Source organism: Notolepis coatsorum, assembly GCF_963971535.1.
Source record: "Notolepis coatsorum genome assembly, chromosome: 10".
In the NCBI taxonomy this organism is placed as follows: Eukaryota; Metazoa; Chordata; class Actinopteri; order Aulopiformes; family Paralepididae; genus Notolepis; species Notolepis coatsorum.
The window spans coordinates 130092490-130105025 of NC_140174.1; the positions used below are offsets into that span (position 1 = coordinate 130092490).

Below are 12536 nucleotides of genomic sequence, written 5' to 3' on the forward strand. Positions count from 1 at the left end.
CCAGTGCAGACTGTGTGGCACTGTCACTCAAAGTGCTTATGGGCGGAGCCAGGCCATAACAGCCTGATTTCTTGAGGCTGAAAAATTATGGTTTTGAGTACTTGATTAGAAATATAAAACAATGCATTTTTTTTGAAAAAAAAACTTACAAATGTCTTCAATAGACTAACAGGAATTGTGTAAAGTTGCCCAAATAGTGCTAGGAATAGCAATACATAGCCCATTAATTTAACACTTTGGTTGCCTTGGGTTAAATTAATGATATACCATAGGTTGCCGGCTCTATTTGTCTATGGAGAAGTACCCCTTCTTTGCATGGCTATAACTTTTTAAATTCTATTGCTACATTGCCATTATTAGGGCCCATTCAAAGTCCTATATGTATTGTTCATTGTGTAGCAACGTTAAACTTTTTCATTCACATATTCATAGTAAAGTATGGTCTAATGTATAAGTATGTTTTCATCTCTTTCTGCAGCTTTCTCCAGAACGTGATCTATAGCCCCAAATGCATTATATTGATGATGCAATACAGTTTTATGGCAATCAGCGCGATATAAAAAATTCCAACTAGACGTACTTCTAGAAGTTACTACACGTCATCTGATGTTGACCGGATGGGCTAGGGGGCGTTTATAATTCCGTGGGCAGCGTTATACCAATCATCTAATGTGGGTCAAATGTTGATAATAGCAGTTAGTATCGAAGACGGTAACGTTACACGCTGAAACTCACCCCAGTCTCCGCGCGCCGTTGGGCGATCATTGTCGAGTTGAAATCTTATCATTATGGGATGTAAATTTACCCGGTCCATCTCCAGCTTGTATAATGGTATATACGTCCAAATCATGTTGTTTATCGAGTTATTGGCAATCGATCACTGTGTAGTGTGACGAGCCAGAGTCGCGGGACCTATAGCGAGCGCCGGAAGTACTACGGCCGTCTAGGACAACCTCTATTCAACATCCTGTTTGGCGATTGCGCCGATCGGCCACCAGATGGCGCTCCTGAACCGCCAGAGAGCTCAGTGGGTCCTGCTGGTGGATCTCAGGCCAGCGGAGGGGACGCGTGAATATTAAAGGCAACCAACTTGTGTTCGGCTTTTCTCTGATTGGCCGCGCCCTCCCGCCCCCACGCGCAGGCAAGCGCAGTCGTCCCACGTCCCAAATGAAATCCAAGGAGCGCGCGCGCGCGAGCGGCAGCGCGGGCAACCAACTTGTGGCTGCTGTTCCAACGCACTTGTGTTGGGCTGCGGTAGCAGTGGAGCGCTATGAAATGCGCTGAACTAGAAAGCGTAACGTTATTATGTTTCGCGTTTTTAACAACCAACTACCAGATTCACTCGTGTATAAACAAAGCCCATAGTTATGAAATGCGCTGAACTAGAAAGCGTAACGTTATTATGTTTCGCGTTCCATTGATTAACGCCATTACCTGCTGTGCTGTAGGAAGCAGAGGTACAGTAAGTTACAGTAGGTGTAGGTTACATGTTTAATCAAAGCCCATACAATTTTTTAGATGAATGATTGTGGATATAATATAGAAAACACATCATTATGATATTGTCAGAGGGAGAGGCATGACTTCGCGACAGCCATATTAGACACTCACTGTACATCAGTGTGGAACTGTAACGTTATATGTTATTTTTATTTCGCCCGTGGAGGCTGCTGAGCCTGAAGCGCCAGCGGGGCGACGCGGTGGTTTATCCCCGGCTTTCGTGCACCGCCGCCGGCTTGATACAGCTTCAACAGCAGCAGCGGCGGTGCTCTGTTGTAGGAAGCCCTTCAATGACAGCGGCGCGCTCTCATATTTTGCGAATGCATAAACTATATCTTAAATTATGGCTATGTGTCTAATATGGCTGTCGCTTATCAATGACTTCGCGACAGCCATATTAGACACATCGCCATAATTTAAGATATAGTTTATGCATTCGCAAATATGAGAGCTCTGTCATTGAAGTGGGTGGTGGCAACATTAACAGTAGCGATTTTTATTGTTTTGTCATGACCAAACATAATCCCAACATAGATAGGAGGTGTACTGTATGTCAAATGTCGGTCATGTCACGTGGTGGAAGAGTTTAGTACAGTCACACAACAGAACACCGCTGTAGTACAGTCACACAACAGAACACCGCTGGTTCGACCAGCGCTTCTGCCGCGCCGCAAGGGCGTGTGCTAGTGGATTGATTGATTGGCCGTGCGGCCAATCAGAGAAACGCTGAACGAAAAGCTGAACACAAGTTGGTTGCCTTTAATATTCACGCGGAGGGGACGTATGAATCCGATCGCAGATTTTTGAAATATTGATATAAGGACGCTGTACAGCGTCCCCTGGCAACTTGAGCATGGCCAGCAATGACGTGAAAAGACGTTTCATGGCAGTCAAAGTGTTAAAAAAAAATTAAAAATATTTTTATTTTTTTCAAAGCTTCGAATTAAAATCGAAGCTCGGCCCCGAAGCTTCGATTGCCAAAAAAAGCTTTGAAGGTCAGCCCTAATTGTAGGTCAAACCATTAAAAAGTTAATTTCCACGGCAGCCATTTTGGATTTTGGTCTCTCACGAATTTCCCCCGCCTTTATAAAAAAAAAAAAAAAAAAAAAAAAAAATACACCCCGGCTAAATTTGTTTATTAACACTCCTAGATGACAAATCCATTGAGAAACGGACCTTCGCTCTCCACGGTCACGGAAGTGCCACAGATGACCCTACTAAAAGTTGAACAAAGTGCTGTACAAGTCCCACAACATAAAAAAAATTAAAGAAATAATCTTAATTATAATTTTTCTTCTCTGCCCTGAAGCTTCGAATAAAAAAAAAAAAAAATCAAATGTCAGCCCTAGTCAGTGGTACCTCCGGCTTGGTCAGTCGTCCCTACTACCACAATTGGCAGTGTTAGTGGGTGGGAAGCTGGCGGGTTATGTGTGTGTCCTGGTCGTTGTAAACTGCGGTTCCTACTGGTCGGTCAGCAGGGAGGGAATCGGGGGGGAAATAGCGTGAACCTCTGCACGCGTTACATTCCACCAGTGAGTCCTCGCTGTCAGGTGAAAAGAAGCGGCTGGCGACTCCACATGTATCGGAGGAGGCATGTGATAGTCTTTACCCTCCCTATAGTTGGGGGCCTTAGGGATATTTTCGCGCAAATTTGTGCAAAAGCACTAAATTTGGCCCAGATGTAGCCCAGAGTATGCTCAATTGATTCAGCCAGGGCGCCCGAGCCAGCGACCACCGGGGTCGCCCTGGTGGCCAAATCAATATGGCCGCTGTCCGAAAAAGGTCTTGGCTATAACTTTTGAACCAAATGAACTAGAAATACAAACTTGGTGTATATCTTATGTTTTTTGACTATTAGAAACACATTGGAATGCTTATCTTTACAATTGGGTGTGTCTGGACCCCTAATTTGCATATTTCCAAGATGGCGACTACCCAAAAGTGAGTTTTACCAGAACTTTTGTTTCTTCTGTCTATAAAAGTGAAATTGTATATCAGAATCAGACACGTGGATTGCCAGGCAATATTTATATTGTCAAATAAACATAAACATTAATTGGTTGCCAGGCATAACAACAACAACAAAGGCCAAAACATGACAGAACAACAATAAATACACATTACCCCACATGCTCAGTCTATAGATATAAGTTCATGGGGATGGATGTGCTCAGTCCTTTTTATTTACCAGGGTGAGTGATTATGGATAGAAGCTGTAGGTGACCATTTTTATACCATAATCACACAACCAGATCACTTATTGTCGTCTCATTGTAGTCTCGGCCCTCATTGTTGGTACAGGCACCCTCACAGCCACATATTGAGGTGCAATGGACTCCAGCTTTAAAGCATTTGCAGCGCCCTCTACAAGACTTTTTGCAGCCGCAGTGGAGGAGAATGGTGCAGGCTTTACTGGCATCTGCAAGATGAGTCCAGTAAGGTTCCCAAGTCTTGGTCATGGAGTCCCAGTACCAGCCCCATGTACTGAACTCTGGGATATTTTGCTGGACAGAGGTCGCTTGGTTCCAGTAAAAGCTGGCCTGCAGAAGTGCCCTTTTGACATGCTGAATCAGTGCAGCTTGGGTGGGAGGCAGGTTCTCGAGGGACCTGGTACCATTAGAGAAAAGCCGATGTCTGGCTTCATCTACTCGGCTGGAGCCGCAGCTCTTGCTGTACATGATGATGACCATACGCTCCAGTCTTTGGACATGGACATCTGCGTTGATCTGTTCAGGCTCCAAGGTCAGGGCGACCAGGGTTTCTGTCAGATCCGGTGTTGCCTCCCAAGCTGCCCATGCACTTCTTTTCCCATAGCCCAGGAAGGCTGATGTTGTATCGCATCCTGTTAGCGCGTGGAAGAGTGGTAACGCCAGTGACTTCTGGGGACCAAGAGCATTGCAGATCTCGTGAACAGGAATGTCCCGGTAGTTCTTTCCACATGCAAAGCCAATCCAGAGCTCTGTGAGGCCTAGTGTGACGAAGAAGCGGATTGCAAGGATAACAACATCGCTGTTGACCGTACGGACAAATGCCTTTTCATGGCCATTGGCCCCAGCCTGTGCCAGGTGCAGAATCATTCTAGTGTCTGCTTCAGGATGGTTACAAGGCTGAAGTGCAGATGTGTCATATTCAGGTCTGTTGGAGAGTACAACATCCTTCTTGGTAGAAATAAGTAATTTACCCTGCATGTCATGCTTGGTGAGCTCATCGCTGATGAGTCCAAATAGTTCCGTTTTGTTCACTTCATTCTTCATAAAGTTGCTGTTCCAGTTTTGCTTTGGAATATGAGTTCTGCCATCTCCTACCTTAGTTCTTGACCCCGTTCCACGGCGTTGGTGAGTTTGTGCTTTGAGGTTCTCCTCTGGGTAGGTATCGAACACGATATCCAATCGCTTGACAGATTCAGGACTCATTTGCGACCACACAAACCCAGCAATATTGGTGTTTATATAGTCCTGGAATGTTTTTGCAGTAATTGGCTGGACCATTTGGACCATTACTGCACCATCGAGCACAACTAAAGTGACATCCCTTGCTGCTACTATGCACGTTTTTGCCACTTTCATGCATTGAAGAATGTCCGCCTTTGTGCCACTGCGTAAAAGCCCATGGTTGGAAATGCTGGGTGGCTCCCTCTGATTTTCAAACCTGAAGAATTCTGCCATGTCTGCATCGGGCCGGGACTCAAGGGAAAGGAAAAGTTGGGTGACAAGAGTCATGTTCTGCTTGTGAACGGCATTATTTTTTTTGTGTTTGGCTTTTGGGTCAGGTCGATTGGCAAATGTCAATGTGTTTCTCCGTGGAATCTTATCCAAAACTGGCTTGGTGACCTTGTCAAGTTGCTCCTCTACATAAGCGGAATGTAGGGCTATGCCAACTTCGTGAACCCTTGTGAGTGATTCAGCCACTTCTGTTTCCATAATGTCTTGTGTGTCAAGTGCTACAAGGTCATTATTTGGTAGAAATGGATTTCCGTGGGTCTCCATAACCTCTGTGAAGGATTTGACATCTTTCCTGAACATGACCTGCAAGCTATGTGCCTCTTCGTGATGAGATGTTGACGATGTGGTGCTGCTGTTATACACAGCTTCAAACTCTTGCACCAACCTGGCGCAGTCAGGCCCTGCAATCATGAAGAGTGTGAGGGCTTCAGGGCTTTCATAGAGTCCAGCTGCTCCACCACAGTACTGCAGGATTTTGTTTGATTGCTCGTGGGATTGATCTTTTGCAATCAAGCTGAACTTACGTTCCGACCGCTGCACTACGAAATTCCTCTTCATAAATGGCAGGATTTTTTTCAGGCAGCTCAACCATGTCTCGAACATGGATGGGTAACCAGCGAGCGTAGTTTGTGTGATCAATCACGTGAAACCAAGCACACAGCTCATCACACAATTGAATGTACAGCTTGAAGTGTCCTTCTCGGAGTGACCGAACGAATCGACAGAACAGTAACTCTAGCTCCATGATGGTAGACCAGTACTTGAACTGTGGAAACTCCACTTGAGATTGTTTGTCCCACATTTTGAATATTTCAGATGGGCCCAGAACATCCACACAATAAGCAGAGTATGCCTTCTGCTTGAGAATAGGAAGGGACATGAGAGTGACTTGATGGACATAACGTGTGCATTTGATATGGTGCTCATTGAGGGCAGACTGAGCTCGTCCTGTAGTCAAGACCTGTGCCTGGGTAAGGACGGTGGTCCAACCTGAATCGCGGAGCAGCTTGCCTGCCATAAGGTGAGCTTTGTCTTCGATATGCAATGCTCCCATCATTACGACCAACTTATCTTCACCAAGTGTCGCAGGATATTGCCATTGGAGCTGCTTGGCTATAGCATACAATGGTTGATCAGCACCAAGGATAGCAATCTGGCCAGGATTCAGGAATGATGTGCCTTTCTGTGCTAGCTCCATTGCATGCTTCATCATGGATGCAGATGCTGCTTTATCTGGGAATAAGGGGTACACTCCTATCTCTGCACGAGGTTTCACTGTGTCATCATTCATAAGCTGCGAGTTATAACCTGACCATGTAATAACATCATCTTCACCTAGTGGCTCCTGATCAAGAACTCTTTCCCCATGCATCAACCAACTCTCATCTTTCACTTTGGCTCCACGCACAAGATCATGCAATGGTTGCACAGGATCAGTGCCACTTCTGGGTGCCAATATATCTCCTTCATTGAGTTCCGCTGGCTTAACAATTGTATAGGAGTCTGGAAGTTTTGGTGTGGATGAATCTTCAGTGTCGACTTTTATAGGAGGACGCTCAAGTCCTAGATGGTCATGAGAGAGATGATTTGTAGCACTCAGTGCAGTTCCATGGAACTCGTTCTGTGAGTAGTTCCCTTTGCTGTGCCCATCTAGATTGTCAACATCATAGGTGGTGAAGACATCCTGACGAAGATTAGTAGGACGAACAATGCCATCTTCATTGTGTTGTTTACACACTGCACGTGCCAGCGACTGCTTCACCTCCATTACTCGTTTATATGACACTGACAACCCTTGTGCATGTGCTTCATCAACTTCCTTTTTCTGGGGTCCATTGCCATGCAATTTGAGGCCAAAATAGAGCGGAAATGGCATTTCTCTGTCCTTGCTGTGACGTATTGTGTCAGTCTTGCAGGTGTGATGGGTGCCGCCATATGCATTGTACTTCTGACATTGAGTGATGAGACATGCTATTTTCTTTCTCGGTTTCAGGCTGGCATCTTCTGTATTAGCTGGACAGGGTTTGAGGAGCGCTGGACCCTGGAGGACGATATCATTAAAAACTCGTAAGGGTTCGGCAACAGATGTTGTGAGACAGTTGGATGGGAAGGAGCCGTAAAATGTGTGGCCTGGTTGTAAGCAATACTTGTGTAAAACCAGGGCAGCCCTCATCAACAGAATCGCCTCATCCTGATCAATCTGGTTGGAATCGTGACCTCTAGCTACTCTCTTAGCCACTTGTTCCTTGTTTGCGATGTATGTGTCCCTCCCTTTCTGGTGTTTACTCCATTCAGGCAGATATTTGAGGAGCTGTTGCTTGAATCTTGTTGTGTGGGGTTCATAATCAAGACAAGAATGCCCACGGTCTTTCATAAGGTTCCTGTAGAGTTGCCGTAAATACGAGATTGTGAAGGAGGTATCTGAATCCTCAACCAGGCCAACAATTTGCGCAATAGTTAGATGGTCAAAGGTTGTCCCCCACTCACTGGTAGATGCTTCCCCTTCTGACACCCTGGCAGTGTCATGAGATGCATGCCGTTTTGCTGCATATCGCAACATGAGATAACATTTGGCATGGTAGTACATATCTGCTGCGTGGACATCGGAAGCTTGTGTAACCAATCTACCAAGAAGCTGAACGTTTTTGGAGGATTCTGCCCAGCTTTTCAGATTGGAATCGACATTATCTGTTACTGCCTTGTGGAGGTCATCTGTATCCTCTCCCTCACATGACACAATGAATGCCACAGGCTTTGGGTTGACATGATCGAAGCTTTTTAGGACTCACTACTAAGGAGGAGCCAACATCATGTGTTTGAGCCCTTTTGACACGAAAACTACTACAGTAGCTTCTGCAGCGTTTGTGATACATAGCATTATGTGTTGTAAGCGTTGCTGCAATACCTGAACCATCATTCAACTGATCAATTGTAACATTAACAGAAGAAGGAAGAACATTAGCAATAGCTAAGAAATCTTTGAGATCCCTTTCTAGTGATACAAGTCCTTCATTTTTGGGTTTCTGCAATGGTTCAACATCTAATTGGCAGAGACAGCATAAGTCCCAATTGATGGTGCTGCCACTAGTACCAACAGAGGTAGAGGCCATAATGTTCACATCAGCTTCTTGCACCAATCCGTCCCATTTCAAGAAATTGTTCCTTCAGTTCCGTCACCACCAATAATCAGTTACAGCAAGATTGGCTCCTCAAGACCTGTAAGGAAAATGTACTTGGTTAAATTGATGTGAAGAAACCCAAAGAAATATCTGGCGGCTAGACTTAATTTGTTTCTTTTTGATGACTTAGCTTATGTTAGCTAGATATTCTAACTATCAATGGACTTGAATACATCAAAATAAGAAATTACATAGTACACATGACTTACATGAGATAGGAAATTGTCTGCACCAATCGTCGACACCAATAACCAGTTACAGCTAGATTGGCTCCTCAAGACCTGGAAGGAAAATGTACTTGATATGAAGAAACAAAGACATATCTGGCTAGCCTGTCTGTCATGGTGCCCCTCTCACTGCTATATTGCTTGTTGTAGGTATATTTACATTGTAATAACATATTGTCGGAAATGTTTAATCCTGGGTTAAATACATCAAAATAAGAAATTACATAGTACACATGACTTACGTGAGATAGGAAAGTGTTGCCTAAATGTTGTCATTGCAGGAAATAGTAGTTGTAGACAACTGAAATAGGAGTATCCCTTATTTTCAGGAGGGCTCCTATAAATTGAAATGATAAAAATGCATATGACAAAGGGCTGTGTTCATTGTGTAAACAGAAGAAGGCATCAGTCATTGTTATCTTGATAGCTAGCTACTGTAGAACACTAGCTAGCCAGCTAACTAGCTAGCTACTGTAGAACACTAGCTAGCCAGCTAACTAGCTAGCTAATGTTGTGTGATGCAGAGAGAGCAGGATACATTTCCTGGAATTATTGTAAGATTATGAAAATGACTGATGATGAATGATGAATTATTACTTACTTGAGGAAGGAAATAGTAGTTAAGCTGTTGTTCAGCTGTTGTGTTGTTCAGCTGTTGTTCATCTTTATGACTTGCACACAAGCATGATCAGCTATTTTAAATTCACATCATAGCGACAGGGGGAGCAAGGTAAAAACTCATTTTCGGGGAACTGCCATCTTGGAAATATGCAAATTAGGGGTCCAGACACACCCAATTATAAATATAAGCATTCCAATGTGTTTCTAATGGCCAAGAAACATAATATAGACACAAAGTCTTTATTTGAAGCTCATTTGGTTCAAAAGTTTTAGCCGAAACCTTTTTCGGGGGGCGGCCATATTGATTTGGCCACCAGGGCGACCCCGGTGGTCACTGGCTCGGGCGCCCTGGCTGAATCATTAGAACATACTCTGAGCTACATCTGGACCAAATTTGGTGCTTTTGCACAAATTTGCACGAACATAGCCTAATATAGCCCTAAGGCCCCCAACTACTAGGCCGACAGTGGGGCAATGTGCGCAACACCAGGAAGGGAATTGGCATAACGACTAAATTGGGATGGGAGAAAAATACAGAAAAAGTGAGTGCTGAAAAACGGTGAACAACATTGTCTTTTTAGATACAAAAAAAAAACTACCAGCCAGAGATTTCTTTTTACCAGCCAAAAATTATAAATGGCTTTTTAGTATATCTCCATGAATTATTATATTGTGTGTTATCTCTCCACTCCACGCTACGGTAGTGCTTGTGCCAGCACAGGAGATATGATTAAAATATATTTTTTTATATATAGGCTATACATATTTAAATCCATATCTTCCTTTTGAATAAAAATAGGCTCAGGAATCAGGATTGTTAAATATTTTACATTATTTTTGCTAATGATGTGAAATATTTATTATCATCAACTATCCAGTTAGTTTATAACTAACTGGATAGTTTCATCACTATTAAAACTCTTTCCAGGGTTAGCTTAGTTAGCGCTAGCAGCTAACGTCAGTTAAGGTTTTTTACCGCGACGCGTGGGCATACAGGAATGACAAGGATGTAAAGCGTGTTAGATGCATTTATTTGACCCGTTGCTTGCAGAGTTTACATAGAAACAGGAGCTGTCACAGGCTGTAGGACGCAGGGCTGAAGAGCTAGGCCTAACAAAAATAATGGTTGGTTTCAGGTTGCCGACCGACCCTGCCGATTTAGGTGCGACCCAATATATTTTATGAGTTTAAAAAAAAAAAATTATATATTAAAAAAAAATATATCCGTTTTTTTTTTTTTTTTTTTTTTTTTTTATAGAATAAAGTTTCATAGAAATCTTAGTCAAACATTTAGTATTATGGATATTAAACATGCTGGCAGAGTACATGCATCCATGTTGTTGTGAACATTTTAACCCTTTCACTGCCACACGACAGCCGGTTAACCCTTTCACTGTGACAATACAGAAGGTTAGCCCTTTACTATCACACAACCGACGGCGATGCTCCATCATTAGCATCATTAGCTCCGCATCCGCGGAGCTAATGATGCTAATGATGGAGCATCGCCGTCGGTTGTGTGATAGTAAAGGGCTAACCTTCTGTCGTGTGGCAGTGAAAGGGTTAATTAAATAAAGAAATTCCCTATCCATAGTCGCCGTGGGAAAGAATAAAAAAAAAAAAGAAAAAAAAAAAAATTCCCTACCTACCCATATGGCCAAACTGACAACCAACCTGAAACCAACTATTATTTTTGTTAGGCCCTAGATGTCACGGCTTCTAAATTTAAGGTGGAGGGTATCGGGCTCAGCCCCTCACTTCCAGCTGGAGTTGACTTGAAACACGGAAGTTATCAAATGTGAGCGAAACGCGCACTGTCGAGTCCTTATTTTATTTATTATTAGTATTATTATTATTATTATAATTTATATATTATAATTATTATAATATATTATTATAATCACATATTTATATTTCGAATGTGATTCATTGGGGACTAGTTCGATTATACGTTGCGAATGTTATGACTTTGAACATCTGCCATTTCCACCGCAAAAAGCCATACAAGTAACAACAATACAATGCGTCGATCATGAATATGCAAATCGACAACATTTCGTAGTTGATTACGTCGACATGGTCGACGAATCATGATAGCCCTAGATGTACCCACCTCGCTCACTGTTGGTCTATGACATGACTTGTAACATTGTCCCATTAATTTTATGGCAAAATCCACAAGTCATAACGTCCATGTCACACTTTGTCTGTGTGTATCTTTGCCCTCCCCAGAGAGACGTCTTCCAGAAGCAGAGCGGTCTGTCGGAGGAACTGTTCCGGGCCTGCAAGGTGGTGCTGGCAGAGAGGAACACGGTGCAGAAGCTCATGTCCAAGTGTCACACCATTTCCTCTAAGATGTTCAAGCAGGTCACCCAGGTGATGGAGAAGGGCGTGGGGGTCAGGAGACAGCCCAGGATTCTCAACAGCCAGTGAGTGACACACGTCTCCACCAATTAAATAACACAGAGACCCTGGAGGCGGCGTGAGTGGTCGGCTCCTCTGGCCCTACTTGGGGTTTTTAACCACGTCAAGGGTGAAGGATGGAAGGGTGAAGGACTGGAGGAGGGCAGTTCACCCAAAATAAAAATATTTAAATAACATGTATAAAACATATAAATTCAACAATATCTGAAATTAACACTTTGATTGCCTAAGGCTAAATTCATGATATACCATAGGTTGCCAGCTCTATTTGTCTATGGAGAAATTCCCCTTCTTTGCAGGGCTATAACTTTTTTAATTCTATTGCTAAATTGCCATTATTAGGGCCCATTCAATGTCCTATATGTATTGTTCAGGGTGTATAAACGTTAAACTTTTTCATTCACATATTCATACTAAAATATGATCTAAAGTATAAGTATGTTTTCATCTCTTTCTGCAGCTTTCTCCAGAACGTGATCTATAGCCCCAAATGCATTATATTGATGATCAAATACAGTTTGATAGCAATCGGCGCGATATAAAAAAATCCAACTGGACGTACTTCTGGAAGTTACTACACATCATCTGATGTTGACCGGATGGGCGAGGGGGCGTTTATAATTCCGTGGGCAGCGTTATACCAATCATCTAATGTGGGTCAAATGTTCATCAGATCAGTTAGTAAGTATAGAAGACATTGAAAAATAACGCTGTATCTTACCGTATCTTCCTCGCGCCGTTGGGCGATGAGCGTGGAGTATACATTTTCCTATTATGGGATGTTGGAATACCCGGTCCATTTCCAGGTTGTATAATGGTATATACGTCCAAATCATGTTGTTTATCGAGTTATTGGCAACGGG

General features: G+C 43.2%; 1 protein-coding gene across 1 annotated transcript in view; it reads left to right on the forward strand.

Moving 5' to 3' along the window:
* smarcad1a (SNF2 related chromatin remodeling ATPase with DExD box 1a) overlaps nt 1–12536 on the forward strand; it is a 125769-nt gene that overhangs the window by 52450 nt on the left and 60783 nt on the right. The window contains exon 9 of the mRNA XM_084323890.1: nt 11482–11678. Within this exon, the coding sequence (XP_084180016.1) occupies nt 11482–11678 (197 nt within the window). The remainder of the gene's footprint in view (nt 1–11481; nt 11679–12536) is intronic.